The 21,309-nt window shown below is 40.2% G+C and overlaps 2 protein-coding genes and 1 long non-coding RNA gene across 3 annotated transcripts in view; 1 reads left to right on the forward strand and 2 right to left on the reverse strand.

Annotated features, from left to right (window-relative positions):
* The first annotated feature begins 752 nt into the window (after positions 1-752).
* LOC111668901 (solute carrier family 26 member 6-like) lies at positions 753-16,485 on the forward strand. Its single transcript, XM_023425054.2, has 19 exons — positions 753-4,371; positions 5,674-5,813; positions 7,044-7,154; positions 7,314-7,486; positions 7,621-7,785; positions 8,866-9,018; positions 9,258-9,340; positions 9,923-10,070; positions 11,749-11,862; positions 12,003-12,080; positions 12,233-12,328; positions 12,434-12,540; positions 12,669-12,738; positions 13,583-13,675; positions 13,825-13,935; positions 14,045-14,407; positions 14,532-14,586; positions 14,811-14,941; positions 15,066-16,485. The coding sequence occupies exons 1-19, from the start codon at positions 4,232-4,234 to the stop codon at positions 15,090-15,092; spliced, it is 2,358 nt and encodes a 785-aa protein (XP_023280822.1). The 5' UTR covers positions 753-4,231; the 3' UTR covers positions 15,093-16,485.
* Positions 5,782-7,741, reverse strand: LOC111668904 (uncharacterized). The gene is made up of 3 exons (XR_002761755.2): positions 7,663-7,741; positions 7,041-7,176; positions 5,782-6,384 (listed from the first exon to the last, which is right to left on the reverse strand). It is a non-coding gene; the product is annotated as an uncharacterized LOC111668904 (long non-coding RNA).
* Positions 16,486-16,487: 2 nt separating the features above from the next.
* The window catches only part of LOC111668902 (sodium- and chloride-dependent creatine transporter 1), a 15,566-nt gene continuing 10,744 nt past the window's right edge, over positions 16,488-21,309 (reverse strand). The window contains exons 8-14 of the mRNA XM_023425055.2: positions 20,119-20,243; positions 19,882-19,994; positions 18,775-18,915; positions 18,330-18,432; positions 18,123-18,223; positions 17,879-18,049; positions 16,488-17,657 (exon numbers count right to left, since the gene is read on the reverse strand). Coding sequence (XP_023280823.1) covers positions 17,529-17,657; positions 17,879-18,049; positions 18,123-18,223; positions 18,330-18,432; positions 18,775-18,915; positions 19,882-19,994; positions 20,119-20,243 — 883 coding nt within the window. The 3' untranslated portion in view covers positions 16,488-17,528. The remainder of the gene's footprint in view (positions 17,658-17,878; positions 18,050-18,122; positions 18,224-18,329; positions 18,433-18,774; positions 18,916-19,881; positions 19,995-20,118; positions 20,244-21,309) is intronic.

A 21,309-nucleotide genomic window follows, 5' to 3' on the forward strand; every position in this document is an offset into this window, starting at 1 on the left:
CTATAGCACATTTTAAAACATTTTATAGCATTTTTAATTTATGACTTAAAACGCTAATTGTTTTTAGTATTTCTAGGAGCAAAACTCTAAGAATGGCAACGTTGGGCTGTTGGTTGGTACCACTTTGGTCCAGACTGAAATATCGCACAAATTATTGGATGGATTACCGTGAAAGTTCGCACCAACATTTGTGTCCCCCTCAGGATAAATTGTAATAGCTTTGATGATCTCCTGACTTTTCATTAAGTGCCACCATCATGTTAAAAAAATTTAACTTGTTCAAGACTTAGATTTATGACGAAATACCTGATACCTGACCTTAGCATTTAGCTACAAACACAGCTTCATAGGCTGCTAGCATGGCTAGAAAATAATTTTTTTCTCTATATACTATTTTCTTTCTCCATAGAAATGTGTAACTTCTGTTTTGAAAAGTGCAACATGAATAAGTTTTGCTTGCTCTATTATTCATATAATGTCAATTATATATATATTTCTATTATTCCTATTCCTAAATGAGACCATTATTAAAAACTAGGTCAGGAAACAATCTAACTATGCCTTACGGGCATGAGAAAACGTATAGCGCTTCACAGGTTATCAAACACTTCACCTCTTCATGCAGGCAGTTAAATGATTTATCTTGCTATTTACCTATTGATAAGGGTTTGCCTAATACAAGAGAGGAGGTGCTTGGCAGCATCCTATATTCAGAGGTCTCACAGAGAGTTAATGCCACATCAATCAAAAAATAACAGCAACTTTATTATTTCTTTTATCCCATGCTGCACACATTGTGAATTTCTTTCATATTACCTTTGTGCTGCTTAGTTTCAGCAGGTTTCGCCCTGCATTCAGATCAACAGATATTTTGAGGATACAGAGAAAATTGAATTTCTGTTTAAAAATCCACTAAATTAAACTAAAATTACCACTTGAAGCTGAAGAAACAAACACTATGGTTTAGCTATGAGCAGGAAACACTCAATAATGATAAACCTGCAGTGAGATTTAAAATTTCCACTCTCCTCTGACGGGAACAATCACAGCCACAGTTTCACACTGTGCCCTCTCTTTTCCCTTTCGTCCCTCTCTGTCTTTATCTTTTTCTACCTCACTGTAAGAATGTTTGGTTTGGTTTTATTAGGTCTTAAATCAATACATACGTAACAAAAATATGCAGAAAATGTAAGAACAGAGATTCGACATAGTGGGGTTACAGACACACAAAGATAAAATACAAAATTGAAAAATGCATGAAGCAAGGCCAGTTGGCCTTGCGTTTAACTTGCAGTGTGAAAACACAAAACGTTTAAATAACTAGCATCTTATTGTCCTGTGTTTTTTTATTGTGTGATTTGTTTATGTATTCTTAATATGTCACATTTTTTGCCAAAGGACTGCAGTGGGAAATTAACACTGGCACATTTGCAGAAATGTTTATTAATGTACATTGTGCTTATATATAAAGAAAATGAAATTAAAATGAATAGGAAAAGTTATAATAAGCATTTTTTTGGATACCAAACTACAAAAGTGAATTCTGACCCCAGGGGACAATGTGCAGAACAAGATAATTGAAAAATACTTGACAAAATACCAGCTTTGGTATAGGCTGAGTGCACAGGACACATCGCAGTTTTCAGGCATCAGTTATAAGCAGTTAAAATAGATGACTGAAAGTAATGGGAAACTGGTTGTGACATCCAGCCTTTGCCACTCGAAATGGTTGTATTACCAGTGCAAACTCGACCAAAGAGTACATGCTTAACCCTGTTATCCCTTTTTTAAAGATGGTTTACTCTGCAGAAAGTTTAATCTTTAATTAGAATTAAACAAATGATTCTGTTTTGTGTGATTTGTAAGTGAGCTGAGATTGAGAGTTTGGCAGGTTCACTTTGTTCACATTAGTTGTCCTTTCAGCCGTGCTTGCTCATCAAAAATGTTCCTGAGTTTGACCAGCATACATTTACATACACCTGCAACACGGACCAGGGTTAATAAGCAAGAATGTTCACTGTTAATGTCCAACACTCATCCATTACTGTTAGTCATTTCAGTCGTGTCAAGGAACCTCATCCTGGGAGCCAGTTGTTCCTTTACTTAAATACTGGGAACCTGTGACAGCGAGTGCTTTGCCAGTCATTAACAGTGAAATCTGAAACCACAACAAACATATAGTCTCAAGCATTTAAAGCACAGACAAAGGCATTGTGAAGCATGTAGCATGGATATTGTAATTAATATCTAAAACAAAAATTGGTGTTTATCCAAGACTAAAATAAAATACAATAAAATGCAACCATACAACTTTATTTTCCATTGACATGAACTTAAACCATCCCTTGTCTGTAAAAACACCATTAAACATAAACCACTAAAGACAACAACAGACCATATGAAACATTAATGATATCACAAAGATGTGAAGAACATCTACTATACATGTACAGTATGTATTGTGTGTGTCCTGTCACACAAATTACTGAGTGCAGGCTGCAGTTTGTTCCCTAACAATTTTTTAATACACCCGACTAATTCAGTTCTAATAAAAATTCAAAACTTCAGCTCATTCTGAGGTTTTACAGCAATTTGACTGGCTATGTTAACCACTTTACCATTAATTATTTTCATTTTTAAATCGCTCATGTCAAAACAGATAATGGTTCCAACAGGACTCTGACTCTGATCAGATTTTTTTTGTTTTAATTTTCACTCATTATCAGTTTTTTCATGTCTCTTTCATCGGTTCTTTTCACACAATCTGAATAACAAGATAAACCTCAATCAATAATGAAAACCATTTTGACAAAGACCCTTTTAAAATTTAACCAGCTTAACATCAACATCAAATAAATGATTTGAAGGAGCCCTGTCAGGAGTGTGACTAATGGATTTGTGTTATAAGGTTACCTTGTTCAAAGGTAAATGGGCTTTTATTTACCAAGTTTTAAAATGAAAGTGATATATTAGACCCTACATAGAATGTATACAGAGAGACATATATACTTATTGTGTATGATACTCCATCTGTAAGGCCTGGGTTTATTTTTTATTTGTTAATCAGCTCATATCACCTCTCGCTCTTTTTTGATTTTTCAACTATACATTGATTCTGTTAATGTTTTTATTTCATTTTAGTCAATCGTCACAAACAACGTAGTATACGTGAGAGAAAATAACCTGATGTGTTATAAGTTTAGAGTGTCCTGGTGCATGAACCTTATCATGTAGACTCATGCTGTTAGGAGATACCTGCATTTTCTCTGTCTTTATTCACAGGCTGTACAGATGCCACTTTAATAGTAAGGGCATGTATGAAACAAATTGAACCATTTGATTTAGTGAAGTAAAATGTTTTAATTAAATTGAATAAAAAACTTGACTACTCAAACAGATTTCTGATACAAAGCCAAATCAGCTGATCTCTCTTTATTGATCAGGAAGGAGACTTATTTTAGGCTAGTTATCAACCTTTTTTTTTTTTTTTTTTTTTTTTTTTGGATCATCCAAAAAACATCCCATAAAAGATATCGGGCAATGCCAATAGCACAATGTGTAGCGGTTTTCCTGCTGACACTGAAAACATTGTCACTTTATCTCCTGAATGAGGAAGGTTTGGCAGCCATAAAGATAAGATGTTTCAATCTGGTTCATACACACACACCTATCTAGCAAACTGTTGTTGTTCCAAAAGTGAGAGATGAGTGCGCCTTTTCCAAAAGAAAAGCTGCAAACTAATCTGTAACACAGAGCTAAGTAACTATCAGTGGGTGTTTGTGTGTGTTTTTGTATAGGCACTGCTGTATGGATGAAACAGTGTTTGTCAGTTGCAGCGTTTCAATGTGTCTCTAAGTGTCAAGATTTACCAGTTTTCACAGTTTGGAGTGTTTACCAAAGTCTGGCCTTTCCCACCAAGTTAATCACTATAGGAACACGCACACGAACACACATACCCTCAGGTGTGTGTATGCAGAACAGGCACATGTGGGGAGGTGGTTGTTCTCTTATAAGGGCAGGAAAGCACCGGTCACTCCCACACTCCAAAAACAGACGAAGAAATAACCACTGTCAATCAGTACAGATTGAGGTTGCTTAACTCCCACTTCACAGAGTCTGGCTTTTGTTGTGCAACAGACACCTGTAGCTGACCTTTCCATCGAGAGGACCCTCAAGCAGAAAGGAGGAGCTCAAAGACTCACTGGCCGAATTTGCTCAGACAGACGTGGACATGGAGGAGAGGGACTATCCATCCAGGGACTATTTTGTACAGAGGGAGGTTCTGGATGAGTTCCGTCTGGATGAAGTGGCACAAAAAGGGACGTGGTCCACCAAACCACCCCTTGGGGAACGGGTGAAAGAGTCCCTGAGGTAAAAATAGACAGGAGAGGACACAGGGGAGGGAGATATGACAGACATACACAATGACACAATGTATGTTTGTGTTTGGCTGTGAGCTTATTTTATTGTGCTTTGTAACTGTCTGTGTGTGACTGTATGTGTGGCTCTAACTGCTCACTCAGCCTCAGGAATGAATGAATGAGCCATCACAGTGTGTGTGTGTGTGTGTGTGAGCACGCAAATGGCTGTGTGTTTACTTTGTTAACTGTTTTGCTATCTCAAAGCATCATCATTTAATGGCAACCAATGAGCAAAGTTCATAGTTTTACTTAGTTGGAAGCATCAATAATAATTGTTAAGACTTATCAACCAATCATAATTACATACACAACACATATTTTCGGAGCAAATATTTCCTGTGAATGGATGATAATCATGTAAAGTTTCAGCAGACAAGGAAGAAACTTTGTGTAACTAAATTAACAAGTTGCTTGACTTCTTCTAGGTAAAACAGAAGTAATATTTGTTTATGCAGGCATTCCCGCTATTTGTTTATTTAAAGGATCCCTGTTAGCTGATGCCATGGCAATCAGCTCATCTCCGTGGGGTATTAGAAGTGAACAGTAGCACATTAACCTGCCGCTCTTATCCAGTGTATCACTATTTTACAAGGCCAGCTGATAAAAACTGTAGCGGCTGTTACAATTCACAAGTTTCATTTTGTTTTTACAAGAAATGAGCTAGGAGGACACTTACCACAACACTCCCACAAAAAACTTTGGTTACCGAATTAAAATAAAATCTCCTCTTTCTCTCTCAATGAAAAATCCAAAAACTATAAATATACAAATATTGCTCATTTCAAAAGTTTAACTACTGGACGTGCTTCACTGAAAAGTCCATTCTCAGTGTGTGTGTGCACTGGAAGTTTCCACATCAGACTTGTGTAACTTGCACATTGGACTTCATTGGCCTCCAAACTATTTGTGAAGCCACAAAATCATCTCAATCACGTATGTTTTAAACTCAGATTTAAGGTGAGAACATCGATCAAATGAACATGAAAACCTCCATCTAGTATCAAGCCCTACATTACTCTGCACAGTGAAGCTCAAACATCCAAGTGACTTAGCAATAACCAAAAGTGATAAACAAGTGCAGGAGGACTTTAATCATCACCACAAAATTGTTCTTTTCTTAACCCTGCGCATGAACTAGCTAGGTGACTTTGCATGTAGACATACAGTTTAACATTCAGTGGATTATTTGAAGGTGAAATTGTGTACCTCATGTGAGCCCAGTACATCACACTCAGTAATATGACTGTTGCAGGTGTTCTGTGCCCAGGCTGAAGCACACAGTGCAGAGCTGGGTGCCTGTTCTTGGCTGGTTGCCTCACTACTCCATCAGAGAAAATGCTATAGGGGACCTGATCTCGGGCTGCAGTGTGGGCATCATGCATCTGCCGCAGGGTTTGTATGCATGAATGTGTAGAGTGGAGGGAGCGCACAGTTTATCCACATCACACCTCACAAACTTAGCAAACTTGTCACTTTAAAGGTTGAGTTTGACATGTTGGGAAATATGTGTATTCTCTTTCTGTCTTGGAGTTAAGTGAAAAAAAACTTCCTCAATCAAGTTTCCAAAATCAGCAAAAAGACAGTGGTCATGAAAGGTTTAGTTGTATATTCAACATTAATGAAAACTGTTTCAGCTGTTTACACCTTATAAATCTTACTGATATTGGACATTTTGTGAAAATGTAGTCCAGATCTGTGACTTCAAGCCACCCACTGCAGCAATTATTATTACTAGTCTTATTATTATTATTACATCCACAAAGGAGGTTAAGATTTTACCCATGTCTGTTTATTTGCAAAAAGTGCTGAACCGATTTGCACCAAACTTGGTGGAGGGATGTGGCATGGGCAAGGGAAGAATCTTGCCCCTGAAGGATTGGGTGTTGGCTCTGGGTCCGTAGCAGGGAGGCCGGTGCAGGCGAGGCTGATGACAAAGGATACGCAGGGTGAGCACAGGGAATTACTGGAGAAAAATCACAAGGAAAAGAAAAATCACTTGAAGGTTAGAGTCGATAGCTACCACACAGGAGTTGCTATAATCTGGATGATGGATGATCTGCTGCGGTTCTAATACTGAGGTTGATGAAGGTTCTAGTTTCTAGTTATTACTGTACATCTCTAGGTGGGACCTGCATTGCATTGTGCTACAGGATGTTCTCTTTCCTCCGGCAGTCCAAATATTAGCATTTTTGGACTTAGCCCCTCCCCATGAGAGCTGGGTTGGGGGCATCACTCTAGAAATCACCCAATCATGTCCCAAAACAAACTGTAATTTATCTAAAAAAAAATAATTTAGCAAAGTGTAAATGTGTAATAAAAAAAAGAGTCAAGTCCATGAGTCATCTGTCTCAATATGTCAAGTCTCAAGTCATGAATACCAAGTCAAAGATAGAATCTTCTATCCGTGTAAGTCAAGTCAAGCAAGTCCACAAATTTGTGAGAGTGGTATCAGTCCTCTCATCTAACTCTCAGCAAGAGAGCAAATAGCAAGACAGCAAATAAACACCTTTCCCAACATGTCAAACAATTCCTCTAACAGTCAAAATGTGAAGAACTCAACTGACATCAAATTTGAATAAAGGACACAGTTTCTTCCTTCATTTTATTTGGTTTGTTTACCAGGCATGGCATATGCTCTTCTGGCTTCCTTACGGCCTGTGTTCGGCCTGTACACGTCCCTCTACCCGGTGCTGATCTACTTCATCTTTGGTACTTCCAGACACATCTCCATAGGTGAGAAAGTGTGTGGATGTGGCTGAGTTTTAAAAGGAAAGAAATTCAAATTAAAAAAAAAAAAAAAAAAAAAAATAGATTTCAACATGGATAAAGTGATCCTTGTTTATGTCTTTGTGCATAAATGTTAATCTACAAGCTCGTGTTTTGTTTGTCCAGGTACGTTTGCTGTGATCAGCATCATGATTGGGAGTGTGACAGAGAGGATTGCACCCGACAGTAACTTTATTGTAAATGGCACCAATGGGACAGACATTGTGGACATCGATGATCGGGATGCCTTCAGAGTACAGATAGCATGTTCCCTCACAGTCTTGGCAGGAATCTTTCAGGTGTGTGTTTCTATTCGTGTGTCCATTTTGACCAAACTGAAAACTTTTAGTGGCTGTACTGAGGTACTGAATAACTCAACAGGTCATATTTCACTACGTTTAACCGACCCTCTCCGTTTTCTTCCATCCTTAAGATCCTGTTAGGTGTGGTGAGGTTTGGGTTCGTGGTCACGTACCTGTCTGAGCCGCTGGTTCGAGGCTACACCACAGGATCAGCATGTCATGTATGTGTCTCACAGCTCAAGTACCTGTTTGGAGTCACACCATTGCGATTCACTGGTCCTCTCTCCCTTATCTATGTGAGTATGTCATGCATTATGCAACCAACAAATCTCACAGTGTTTAGTTTTAGCTTTGACTGCAAACAAGTGTTTACTGGATTAGGGTTCTGAGACACATTTTAAAAATTGGCTGGCAGGTCATAAAAACAGTCTATCACAGATTTTAGGGCAGAATACGTGGCTCAAACAAACCGGGTGCAGCACAGCAATCCAGCAGGGACTGGATGTCAGGGTTGGCTTTATATACTGCAGAGTTGAGTGGTGGATGGAGGTCAGGTGTGCTGATTACAGATGATAGTCAAGTGTGAGAGCCAGGCCAGGAACCAGGAAGGCGCCGCCCATGGATAAAAAAAGAGAGAGACAGACAAAACCAAAACGCACCAAGCACACCACATCCACACTAAGTTTGAAAATAAAGAAAAGCACACCCGCTCCAAACAATCAGGTGTCACTGGGCAGAGGTCCTGACATTTTACCATGTGGTATTGCAGCTTTTACTTCTCTGATGGATTTGAATGTTTTTGTCATAGGGAAGCACATTACATTAACAAAAGAAAGACATTTTTGAACCTCATCACGCATTTTTTTATTATGACTCCCACATCTCATGCTTATGACTTACTATCTCATAATTAAGAGAAAAAGATCTCATATGTCTCGTAAATAAGAAAATATGAGAAAAATATCTCATGATTTCGGGATAATGTTGTCTAAAGGGGGAGGAATCCTTCAGAGAATCACCAGATTTCTTCACTATCAACGTTACAACAGTACATCCAATGATACATAGAAGAAAGTAATTGTTAACAGCTAATTCAGGGATGATGATTTTTCCAAAATGTAAATCAATACAGGCTAAAATTCGGGACTCAACTTGTTAACCAAAATGTAACTGAATCTGTGGCAACATTAAACTTCATGTTTCTTGATGTTACATCTGTTCACACAAGTGAAAACTTGATATTTAAACGCATATTCATTTAAACAAATTAATTAATCACCATTAAAACTGTTTACATTTTATAGCTTTCTCCGTGAGAAATGCATTAATTTGATTTCCAATGTTCTCCATCTGTTCCTTCCTTCTCTCTTCCACAGACTCTGGTGGACATTTGCCGACTGCTGCCTCAGACCAAGGTGCCGGAGCTGGTGGTCAGCCTGGTGGCGCTCTCTGTTCTCATTGTGGTCAAAGAACTCAATGCCTGCTACAGACAGAAGCTGCCTCTGCCCATCCCTATAGAGCTCATAGTTGTGAGTCCTCCCTTTGCTGTTTCCTCTGTGTTTCCTCTCTCACTCATGCAGCAGGTGTGTTCACCTAATATTCCAGCAGGGGGCATCTTTACCACAGAGATCCGACTACACTGAAGGACCGGTGACCTTGTTTTACAGTTGCCAAAAAAGGGGTTACACTGTATGTGCTCAAAGTAATGATTTCCTCCACTTACTGAACTAACATTGTTTTTTGTTTTTTTTTACCCCTTTTTCAACAGATCATAGCAGCAACAATCATCACCCACTATTGTGGACTTACAAGTAAATACAGCATTGATGTGGTTGGAGAGATACCCAGTGGGTAAGTTTATTTCTGTGTGAATGAAATGTGTGTGTATGTGTGTGTGGACAAAAAAGAAAGAGAAAGTGAGGGGGGAGGAGGTGAAACTGAGGACAAACTGTTTTCAAGACAGAAAAGCCCCCTACTTCCTGGTTGTCTGATATGCAGAGGTGTTATGACGCATCCTACAAAGAAACTGGGTCACAGGGTGTTAGTTTGCTCTTAATGTGATATTCGTGGAATTCTGGTTAGGCCATTTTTTTGTTTTGTTTTGCTTTTTTTTTTTTTTTGCAAAAACAAAGGTTGAAAGATGGGTGTGTTTCTAAATTATTGAAAAGGTTAATATGTCTGCCAGCTGCAGAATGTGCTTCCAAAAAATCTATAACAATAACAAAGAAGCTACAGCATGTGCAAAGTGCAAGAGGCTGCTGGATTTTAAAAGTTTCACTCTGGCAAGAAGCCTGTTACTTAAATATCTTTTAATGTCAAGAGGTTTTAACAGCTTCAGGGGAACTGTGAGCTGTCCTGTGTCAGGACTCTTTGTGCTGTACGTAGTAACAGTGATAAAAGCCTGAACCATTCATCTTTTTCCTCCTGCTGCAGGCTCAAGGCCCCTCGAGCTCCAGATACCACTTTGTTCTCACAGGTAATAGGTGATGCTTTTGCCGTGGCCATTGTGGGCTACGCCATCAACATTTCCCTCGGCAAAACATTTGCCCTCAAACATGGCTACAAGGTGGATAGCAACCAGGTGAGGCACAGACACAGAGACACACTGTGCTTCTCACAAAAAGCTGTGAGAGTTATACTTGGAGTCCCTCTTCCTGTCTGACTCACTGCTAACAGGCCAAACTTTGTCCTCATATTAGACTTTACTCTCTGCTCGCAGTTAGTCATAACAGTCACATCAGTGGAAAAATTATTCTGTAAAAAACAACCTGGTTCAAGCCGCACCCCAGTAGCATAGCCATGAATAATTTAACAGAGCTATGTTTTTTTGTTTTTTTTTGTGCATATCTGTTTCGGGTGCTTAGTTCATTTCAAATAAATTCAATCCAGGTATTTTATTGGCATGAATTACAAAAGCAGGAGATTCTTTCATCTCAGACTGAGACTGCACAAGTATGACAGAAGCAACAACAAAAATACTTTCATGTCATACCAATCAGAAGATCGGCACATTTTTCAGTTGCTACTGTCTCTTGTTTTTAAAGTATAAAGAACAGATATTTATTTTACTGTAAGTTTGTGACTGTTTCTCAACAGCATTGTTTACAAACAGCAACTTTCCTTTTGTGAATTGATTTTCCATTGTTTCAAACAGAATATATGAATGATTTAGGAAAAAAAGGGTTTCTCTTATTCCATAGTCCCCCATCTACAAGTCATTTAATGCATCATTGATGTCTGGATTATATCCTAATAGTAATGACTGACTGAAACTAGATTGCCCAAACCTCTCAAGGAGTTGGGCAAAGATGCATTTATGCCAGTAATTACACAAATGCATTTCTAAATGTTATACAGCCTCAAACTTCTCTTCTTAGTGCATAACACTATGTGACAAAGCAATAGAAGATTCACCTCACCGTGAAATAGCAACTGAAATTCCCTCTGGGTTACTTGGTTTATGTATATGACAAAGGATAATGAGATGTGGTTAAACGTTAGAAGGAAATGAAGAGACATTTCTATGAAAACAAGTGGGTATAAATGGGATCACAGATATTACAGAAATGTTGTCATCATTCCCCTCTGTCATGGAGATGCAAATATGTTCTTGTTTGCTTATGCAATCTCCTCTGATTATTCAGTCTTTATGCCAAACCACAGCCTGAGATTAAACTGCGCTGTTTCCCCTTTTGCTGGTACAGCAGGTCATGCCATCATGTTATTGGAAAAAAAACTGATTAATGCTCTCCTGAAAATAGAAACACACAAAGGCAAAACTCGTACTTTCTCCACAGTTCTGTTTTTACATTGCACATGTGTATGCACAGATTTTTTTTTTTTTCAGCTCTTACTTTTGTCTGCAACACACACACACTTACAGCATTCACACATACACACACACTTGCGGAGGCATGTGACTGGGATCATTCTGCTCCGGAGAGAGATGGGCTGGGAGCACTCACAGCCTCTCAGAGCTGGCCTGCTAAATCATTAATGCCCAACAAGCTTTATGCAATCAAGTGTGTCTTAAATATGCTTGGCACTGCTCTCAGAGTGGCAGTGATGTGTTGACATTGCCATAGAAAAACACTACACTGATGTTATTCACCTGAAGGTCACAGACTCCTGACACTAAAGGCCATGGTATTAATAGCCATCAAATGTCAGGATTAATGTCTAAGGTCATCTGTTTTTCAGCCTAAATGTACACGTTGTTCCTTCAAACTGTGCCTGTCTTGCTTTTTCTCTTTTTCCAGGAGCTGGTTGCTCTGGGTCTGAGTAACACTGTCGGTGGATTTTTCCAGTGTTACTCAGTGACCTCCTCCTTGTCTCGCAGCCTCGTTCAGGAGAGCACAGGGGGAAAGACACAAGTAAACAAATACAACGCAAATGTGCACAAACAGCACAAATACCAGCATCTGATTACATCTAATTCATATGTTCAACTAGAGACCATTTACTGTACAATCACTGTGTATGTGTGTGTGTGTGTGTGTGTGTGTCTTATCAGGTTGCAGGAGTGATTTCCTCCGTCATTGTGCTGATCACGGTTTTGAAAATAGGTGCTCTGTTTGAAGATCTCCCAAAGGTAACACCCTCCTCCCTGTACCAATTCTTGCTAATGACCAGTATCTCTCCTGGCAGACAATTTAATAACCAATAAGGCTGTGCGTATATCTGAATACATCTGTGTGTGTGTGTGTGTGTGTGTGTGTGTGTGTGTGTGTATGTGCTCCACAGGCTGTCTTATCTACCATAGTGTTTGTGAATCTGAAAGGAATGTTTAAGCAGTTCATGGACATACCTGAGCTGTGGAGGACCAACAAGGTTGATCTGGTACGACTAAATCCTCTTTAAGAATCATTCTGCTCAGTTAAATACTGTGTGAACCGTTCATCACTGATGACCTCATTGACTGTTAGTGTTTATGCTGCCCTCTAGCTGGTGTGGCTGGTGACATTCACAAGCACCATCCTGCTCAATCTGGACCTGGGTCTGGCCGTCTCCATTGGCTTTTCCATGCTCACGTTCATCTTCAGGACACAACTGTAACTACATATTACGACTAATTATTAATCATCGATATATATGCAAACATAATGAAAGATTGTCATGAGATGTTCCCAGAGGCGCAGGGCAGTTATTGCTGTAATTTTGTCATTTTAATACCTTTCAGACCCCGTTACGCTATCTTGGGCCACGTGTCAGGCACTGACTTGTATCTGGACACGGAGTCCTACAGGGAGGTAAGAAACTTTTAGTGATATTCATTCACAGAAAGTTAAAGGGACGGGTCACTCAAATTATAAAAATACTTCTTTTCTCACTTACCTCTTGTGTTATTTAGCCATGTAGATGTCATTAGGTTTCATTTTTTCAGTTTAAGAGTTATCGTCCTGTAAGACTTCTACTGCCACTTTATAAAATGATGGTGAATGTAACTCAGATGTCCCAGTTAATAATCTACAGAGCTCCCTGACAACAGTTTTCATTTCTCTTTAGAAAGTAATTTGATATTGCCGTTGAATTTTTTTTCTCCATGCTAGTGTCATGTCTCTAGCGACGGCAGGTTTGGTCCACACGGCTGAAAAATCTTAACAACTACTGGATGGATTGGAATGAAATTTAGTGCAGACATTCATGATCCACAAAGGGTGAATCCTAATGACTGTCATAGTGATCTCCTCACCTTTCCTCTAAGTGCACCATTGTAGTTGTAGTTTTAAGTGAAATGTCTCAACTAATAGACAGATTGTCAGATTGGTTTAGCACAGACATTCATGTCCGGTTCTGGGTGAGTTGTAATAACGCTGGTGATCCCTTAACTTTTCATCAAACTCCATCAAAATTTAAATTTGTGCTTTTGTTTATGACAAAATACCTGCTAAACTATTGACATTCCCATCAGCCTCCACCGTAATTTGGGTGAGCCGACCCTTTTAGAGGAACACTCTGTGGATATAGTAAGATCATCAGTGGTGGGAAAGCTCCATTCAGTTGAACAATACATGCGGGAGATAGAAAGTGCAAACGAGAGCAGAGCTGGGTGTGAGTTCCTGACCTCTTCTACTTCATGATGTGTCCCTGCAGGCTAAAGAGATTCCAGGAATTAAAATCTTCCGTTCCTCTACAACTATCTACTACACAAATGCTGAGATGTACTTGGAGGCCCTGCAAGAGAAGGTGTGTGTGTTTGTGTGCTGGCTTGCATTTGATTACAGGATGTAATCTCTGTCTGCCGTCTACAGCAGCCTTAATTGCTTTCATTATCTCTCCCGCTCGTCTCACTTTCTCTTTACTCTCTTTAATGTGATGCTCGGCTTTTTGTGCAGAGTGGAATTGAAATCGGGAAGCTGCTGACGGCAAAGAAGAAACGAGACGCCGAGCTGAAGCGTAAACAAGAGAAACAGAAAAAGAAAGAGAAAAAGGAGGCAAAGAAACAAGTATGATATCCTAAATGACACATTCAGAGACACCTTAAATGAAACCAGTCACTTAAAAATTTCAACTCGTAAGTTTCTAATAGTTGTTTCCACTTTTTCAACCTAAAAGAAAAAAGCAGTCAGCCACCTGTCCAATGGCACACTCTCTTTGAAGGAGTTAGAGATGAATGAGGGGAAAGTCTCTCCAGGATTGAGCGGACAGATTCAAGGGAATGGTCCAGCCTTAAGCCTGACAGAGACCTCTACAAATAGCCTCAGTATAGGACAAGTGAACTGGGCTTACCAACATGACAAAACCATGCTGGACTCGGATTCGGACACTGGTTGCCCCGGCGATGGCAGCATCAACCAGGAATCCCGACATGGTGATGACAAGATAGGATGGGCCTGCGGATCAGGCACACACAGCATCATCTTGGACATTTCAACAACCAGCTTTGTGGACACAGTCACTGTGAATACACTGAAAAATGTAAGTGTTTTGACATCGTTAACATGTAATCGCCTGATATTTTGCTAAGCATACAGGTTCATCTTTAATTATTTTCTTAAAGAAAGAAGACAAAGACAAAGTGATGTCTATCTTTTTCTGCCAGATTTTCAGGGACTTTGAGGAGATTGATTTGGACATCTATCTAGCAGGCTGCCAAGGTGAGTGGCACTCCAGACAAAAACAGAGACAAAGTTAACGTCCTTAATGTAGAGTCAAGGCGGTGAAACTTCAGATAGTGAATGCATCAAGGTCCCAGCCTCAGCGGCGCCACATCGTTCCCTGTCCGACATGTCAGTCAAACATAAATATTTATTTCTATAATCACAAAATGCTTTTCCTCTCATGGTCTCTCATTGTCATGCATGCTTTTCTGTCTGTTTAGCCTGCGTCGTGGAGCAGCTGGAAACTGCAGGTTTCTTCTCAGAGTCCATCCCAAAAAGCCGGTTGTTTGTCACAGTTCATGATGCAGTGCTTCATATTCTCAAGAAACGGGGGCAGACAGACTTCATACTTGTACGTTCATCAATATGACTATTCATGACACTTCTAAGGTCCTCCACCTTTATTCACTTATCATTACTGGTATATATTCTGAAATTTTCCTCCATTTATCCCATAACCTTCCTCATTTTTTTAGGATGTTTCCTGCAACACCCAGATGTAACCATTAGGGGTCAGACTGTTCCAACTCTCGCCATCTTCCTCCTCCTCCTCCCTTTCTTGGGCTACTGGCTGCTCCATTGCTCACTACTGGTCGTCATTGTCTCTGAATGCACCACCTTGACATGGCGGCTGGTTGCCATGGAAATACAGGGAGCCGTTGCTGTGGCAACAGGCTTTTTATGATATCGCCTAATGAGATAGCCAGCAATACGTCATTGCAGCTCTCTCGCTCTGTGGTGAGTGTGTGAGAGACAGAGAAGGGGCGGGGGTTGAGTAGGAGAATGTAACATTGGACTAATAGGAGTCTGTATTTATAGCCTGTGTGAGAGAGCAGAGAATGACTGAAAGGTTGACTGTAAGGGGAAACTCACATATATTGAGGTGTTGCTGTAAACAGACGGAAAATGATGTGTGTGTGTATGTGTCTGTCAATCTATATCCTTGAATCAATGCAATTGGCCCTCCTGTTCCTTTAGAAAAGGAAAGCCAGACGTCTTCCATAATAAATCAATAGAATGTAAATATTTGTCATTGATATGGCCAGGCCATTCCCTCTGGGAGGGGTTCTTAGTTCTTACATTACAACCCATTTGCTCCAAAATCCTTCATCAATGAGCTGAATTGCAGATGTGGTATAATAGGTGTTATGTTTTCACAGAGCAGCAGCTTTTAAACACAGTCCCGGTGTATTTATAGTCAGTATTCACACATCTGATTCCTCTGACATCTGAAGCTCTGCTATTTTTGGGATCCAGTCGCGTGTTGCATCTATCATAACTCTCTAGCATTTGCCAAGCACTGTGTTGTAACGTATGCTACATGTTTCACATATATGTAATTGATTTGGATAGCCCACCCATTTATATTTGCTCCCCAGCCATATATATATATATATTTTTTTTTACTTTCAGAAATGTATGTGAAAGCAATAAACATTTAGAAGGTCTGCAAGACAGATGCATTTATGTGCAATTTTGTAGATTGGAAAAATGAGTGCGGAGCTATTTTTCAGCGGACTAAGTGGGATGTCAGGGCTTCCTGACACAGTGGCTGACCACCATAAATAAATGATCTACCTGCAATATGTAAGGGGTCCTTCCATTATTAGTTTGTTGGATTAACCACTCCAATGTAAACAATGTCAAGTGTTAAAAAAAAAACACATTTCCTTGAGAGTGCCTATTGCACAACAATGTGTTCACTGACTGATAACACTTCTAGTTAGCTACTTTATAAATGTTTAACTATCAAATATCTCTTGGGAGTTTATTTTTATACAGGTAAAGGTGTAACATATTTAATGAGATTGAAGCAGGATACTTTCTGTACATATCCACAGTGTGTTTTATGAATAAAAATGAATGAGACCATGTAAATAAAGAGTCACAAAAACACATAGCATCCATCCTTATCTGGTCATTTATTGCTTCTTTCCTTTCATGGCATCAGGTCTCTTCCCCCTCCCCACAAGCCCGTCTCCTGCTCTTTGCACAGTTCAATCTAAAGTTTCTCTCCTTCTCTTAAGGTGGAAATACTGATCGTCATCCCCTCCAAATATTGTTAACACTGATTCACAGACCCTACAATACACTGGATACTTAAGTTAGTTCATAACACACAGCTGGAAGTGGTGATGCATCGTCTCTTTTTGATTATTATTTTTTTTTTTTTTTACAAATGGAAGTTATTTTTGTACAGTTAATTAAGAGAATACAGTTGGCAGAAAACAATGGTCAAATGCAATGCTACATGTAAATGAAGACACCACTGCCATGGTCCAACACACACTCCTTTTTGCAAACACATGCACACACACATACACAATCTCACACTCTCACACACACACACACACACACACACACACACACACACACACACACACACACACACACACACACACATATACCCAGCATCCACACTCCCATTCAGACCATGGCATATCAGCAGCAGATATGAGGTCTTTCATTTTGAAAGTTTCACCAGAATATTTTGAGGTTCTGCTCACTCACAACAAAATAGCATGACATGTTGGGACTGATGAAGCTGTTGAAACCCTAACAGAGAGGCGTAGAAAGGGAAGATACTGCAACTACACTGGACACATCACACTTACAGAACAAGACGGGACGGGACAGCACAAAGGCAGGGAGCGGAAAGAGAGGGGAGAGTCAGCGAGGTAGAGTCAGAAAGCAGAGCAGAGGGAATATCAGCCTGTGATGACTGTATAGATGTTGGTGTGTTTCAGTTCTTCTCCCATCTAATCTTTGGTCCATTTGTCCAGGGCTTTTCCATAGCTTTAAAACTGTGGGGTGTGTAACTAATCTGCACTTTGCTCTTATCGGGCCAATGTGGTTTGCATGTATTTTGAGTAGTTTGTGTGTTTGTGTGCTGATGTCAAGGGCGACCTTGGGTCTGTGTTCTGTTGGGCTCAGCTTTATCAGATGACACTCTCAAAGAGAAGCGTATTCTTGGTTCCTGCAGGGGGCAGCAGTTTGGCCTCACTCTCTGGGGCCAGGTACTCCAGGTGATGTCTGCCCCAGACTGGGGTGGTTAGGTGCTGCCACCGCTACATAGACAAAGACAGGGACATGATGAGCTGTTTACTGGACTCATGCTTCAGCCTTCTCTAATGAGTAATGATGAAATCAGCAAACCAAATGACGAACAGCAGAGGGAGGTCGGTATCCAAGGAGACACATTCCTACTGATTTATCGACAATTACAAACAGACACACAAGCACAAGAGAATGTGTGCAAACACGCACATTTGCACCCAGGCATACTGACCTCCCGCAAAGATCCTTTGCAGCGCAGCAGTTTGTAGAGAACAGTGACGGGGATACAGAGCATGGAGGACAGAGCCAATGCCCAGCCAAGTGCTTCACCCCACAAGGGGTATGTGTACACTGTGTTGTAGGTCAGGGGCTTGTAGTTCACCACGTGGAACAGGAACACTCCCTATTTGCACACAAATACGTCAGCTAATTTCAACTATTTGAACTTATAAAAAAACATACAGAGCAACACTTACCACACAGACAAAAGGTGTGATGTAGGACCAGCACCACTTCATGCAGGGTAGGGGCTGATAGCCGATCATACGAGCTACGTCATCCATGAAACGGTCTGCGCCTGGCGGGGATGAAATAAAAATGATGAGATAATGAATGAATGAATGAATGAATGAATTGTGCATGGGTTGTGTTGTTTGCATTGTAATTATGCAGTGTTGTCTCACCATAGACCCATGCAATCACCACACACTCCCAGAAGGCCTGCCACAGCAGAGTGATGCCACTGGCAGAGTAGTAGTCAAACAGCTGGAAGACATACATCCCTCCCTGACAGAGCCAGAGAGAGCAGTCAACATCAAGAATATGCTGTTAATACTTTATGTGTGACCTATTTACAGCCTCGTCTCCACTGTTTAAGCTTTCATCTGAGTTCAGTCATGGCAATGGTTTCCAGAGCCCAATTAAGATTTACACAATCAAAGAATCATTAAAATAATTTGGAAACAATCTCAAACTCAGGTAAGAAACTGTGGCCTTTCATCTAGTTTCTGAATGGCGTCATATTCTGCCCCAAAGTTTGTTGTGTTATAATCTGCCTGCCTAAAAATGACTTGTTTGTGAAGAATTCAACCACATGAGGTTGGAAACTCTGGGAAATCCTCACTGTACCTCAGTGACCATGGACATGTCGATGAGGAAGCAGATGACACAGCAGATGGCCGCTACCACCTCTCGGCGCAGGGAGCCCAGGACAGATGTAGGCGGTAGCATGTCCATGATTCCCGTTATCAACCCCTCTACCCCTACAAACTGAAGAAGAGAGTGGAGAGATAGCAGAGAGGAAAAGAGAAGGGAAAAGTGAATGACAGACCAAGAGTGGACTGAAGTCTGAGTGTGTGAACATGCATGGATGTTGTGCACAGATATTTGCATTGTGACCTACTAACATACTATACTTGCAAATAACATCACTGTGTTCAATAGAGGATAATGTTGGATATAGCAAACAAAAATATCCAGGAAGAATATGTGAACTTAAAACAAGGAAATCAAAATAAATGGTTAAGAATCATACACAGAATTTCACTGTTGCTGACTCCCCACTAACCGTCCCTTTCAACCAGTCAACATACTGTATGTCAGATGCACTGAACTGCAGATGCACCTGACATAACACTGAGATTTTGCAGGTTAGCATGTCTCCTCAGACTCCGCTCCTCAGTCTCCCAACACAAGAACACTATGTGTTTCTTTGCAGAAACATATTTCAACCTCCAAAATGAGTTCAGCTGTGGAGCTATTTTTACATAATTTACTAGAAATGGCAGCACATGCATGAGCAATGTGGCTATGGCAGGAAAAAGAGGGAGATGGATGGAGAAGAAATGAGGCAGAGAATGGAAAGTGAGAGTAAATGAATGGATTGGAGAGCAGACAGACGCTCTCTGTGTGAATCAGACAGAAGCTCATTGACAAATCCCTGGGCTGTAAAACAATGGATGTAGGCACTGGCTCAAACAGACACACAACAAACAGGCTGCTAAGAAATGCAATGTTAAAACTGGACGTGATGTGTCTAGACTGTTTGTGAGAGGAAGTGAGAGGGAAAATAGAGATAGAAATGTAGATTGGCTATTATAGCTACTCTACATTAAGTGCTACAGGATCAAAAAGACAGCAAAATATAGAAACAGGTACTACCTTAAATTAGCATACAGTTCCTCTATGTTAAAGCTAAAGTGAATATATAGTATATGGTATAGATTAAAGTATTACCTGACTGTCTAAGCCCAGTATGAGCAACATGAAGAAGAAAAGAGCTGCCCAGAGCGGCGCCAGAGGCATCAGAGTCACAGCCTTGGGGTAGGCTATAAAGGCAAGGCCTGGACCTGCACATTAAGACACAGAGTGAGAAGCAAGTATCAAGGGCATACAGTATAGCTCTCACTGTCAACACTCAGCTCATTACACTGGCCTTTAGGCGGCTAAATCATGGGGAATCTGTATTCTTACCACTCTCAGCTACCTTACTGATGTCCACGCCTTGCTCTGCAGCCATGAAGCCCAGCACAGAAAACACTACAAAGCCTGCAAAGAAACTGGTTCCGCTGTTAATGATGGCCAGCACGAATGCATCCCTGCAAGGAAATATAGAGAAGAAGGAAAGAGTAATTTATATATATATATATATATAGAGAGAGAGAGGGAGGAAACAGAACAACAAGAATGACATTGTTAGGAAAAGATGCATTATAATATGCTGTAACATGAGGCTCACATTAGATACTCAAGACAGACACTCGCAGCCAAAGAGATGGGCTGGGATGGTAAATATGGGATCAATAGCAATTTCTCTGGAAGCTGCTGTTGTCTTTGAACTTGGCAGGAGGAGAAGAAAAACCAAAGGGAAGTCTGTTTCAAGGTCTGAGAGGGTAAAGAGTGAAAGGAAAACCCCTACTGACTAATTGCTACATACAGTATATACAGTGTATAGCTGTATAGCTAACATTATAATAATGCCTGAATTTATAAATAAATTATGTTGGAGATCTAATTCCCATTTAGGATTGAAGTCAACAACATCCCTGTTATCTGGTTTGCACAGTGAGGAATGACCTTCTGTTTATTCTGATAAGTCAAGTCTAGTTGGCAACACTAGCCAAGAATCCTTTCTGTATAAACAACAGTGGCACCAGGACAGTTATTATAACACTGTTGCAGCTGCGCTCAGGAGCAACCTTTTCTCCATCAACCTCAATAAGCTCTATCAATCTGAAGCAGTTCTTAGAGGAACACTTATGGATGTGGATAATCAAAACAAGTGAGACTGGGCGTTTCAATAAAGAAAGCAGTCCACATCAAGACCACAATTATTACACAAGACTAAAAGACTATAGCCACACTAGTGGCACTGTGAAGCTGTGATGCTCATTACCTACTAGACAACAAAGTTGCTGGATGGAGACAGCTTACTCCAGAACATTACTTCTGGTGCTGCAAAATATTACATTTTGCATCCAGGTGGTGGGAGTGCTGCTGTACACATATCACAAATGTTCATCCACTCTACAATAGGGTTGTCACGATACCAAATTTCTGTTTCGATACCGATACCAATATGTATTTCGATACTTTTCGATACTTTTCGATACTTTTTGTAAAAAATATTTCATTATATTATGTATTGCCTTAATGGGTTATTTA

Source organism: Seriola lalandi, unplaced genomic scaffold (genome assembly GCF_002814215.2).
Source record: "Seriola lalandi dorsalis isolate HSWRI2012SDOR001 ecotype SW California unplaced genomic scaffold, Sedor1 jcf7180002054767, whole genome shotgun sequence".
Lineage (NCBI taxonomy): Eukaryota > Metazoa > Chordata > Actinopteri > Carangiformes > Carangidae > Seriola > Seriola lalandi.

Excerpts from the sequence above, each read along its gene's own strand:
- LOC111668901 (XM_023425054.2), top strand. The coding sequence starts at position 4,232 with ATGGAGGAGAGGGACTATCCATCCAGGGACTATTTTGTACAGAGGGAG. Across the intron at positions 7,155-7,313 it reads TTCCAGACACATCTCCATAG|GTACGTTTGCTGTGATCAGC; the intron begins GTGAGAAAGTGT and ends TTGTTTGTCCAG. Across the intron at positions 9,341-9,922 it reads GTTGGAGAGATACCCAGTGG|GCTCAAGGCCCCTCGAGCTC; the intron begins GTAAGTTTATTT and ends CTCCTGCTGCAG.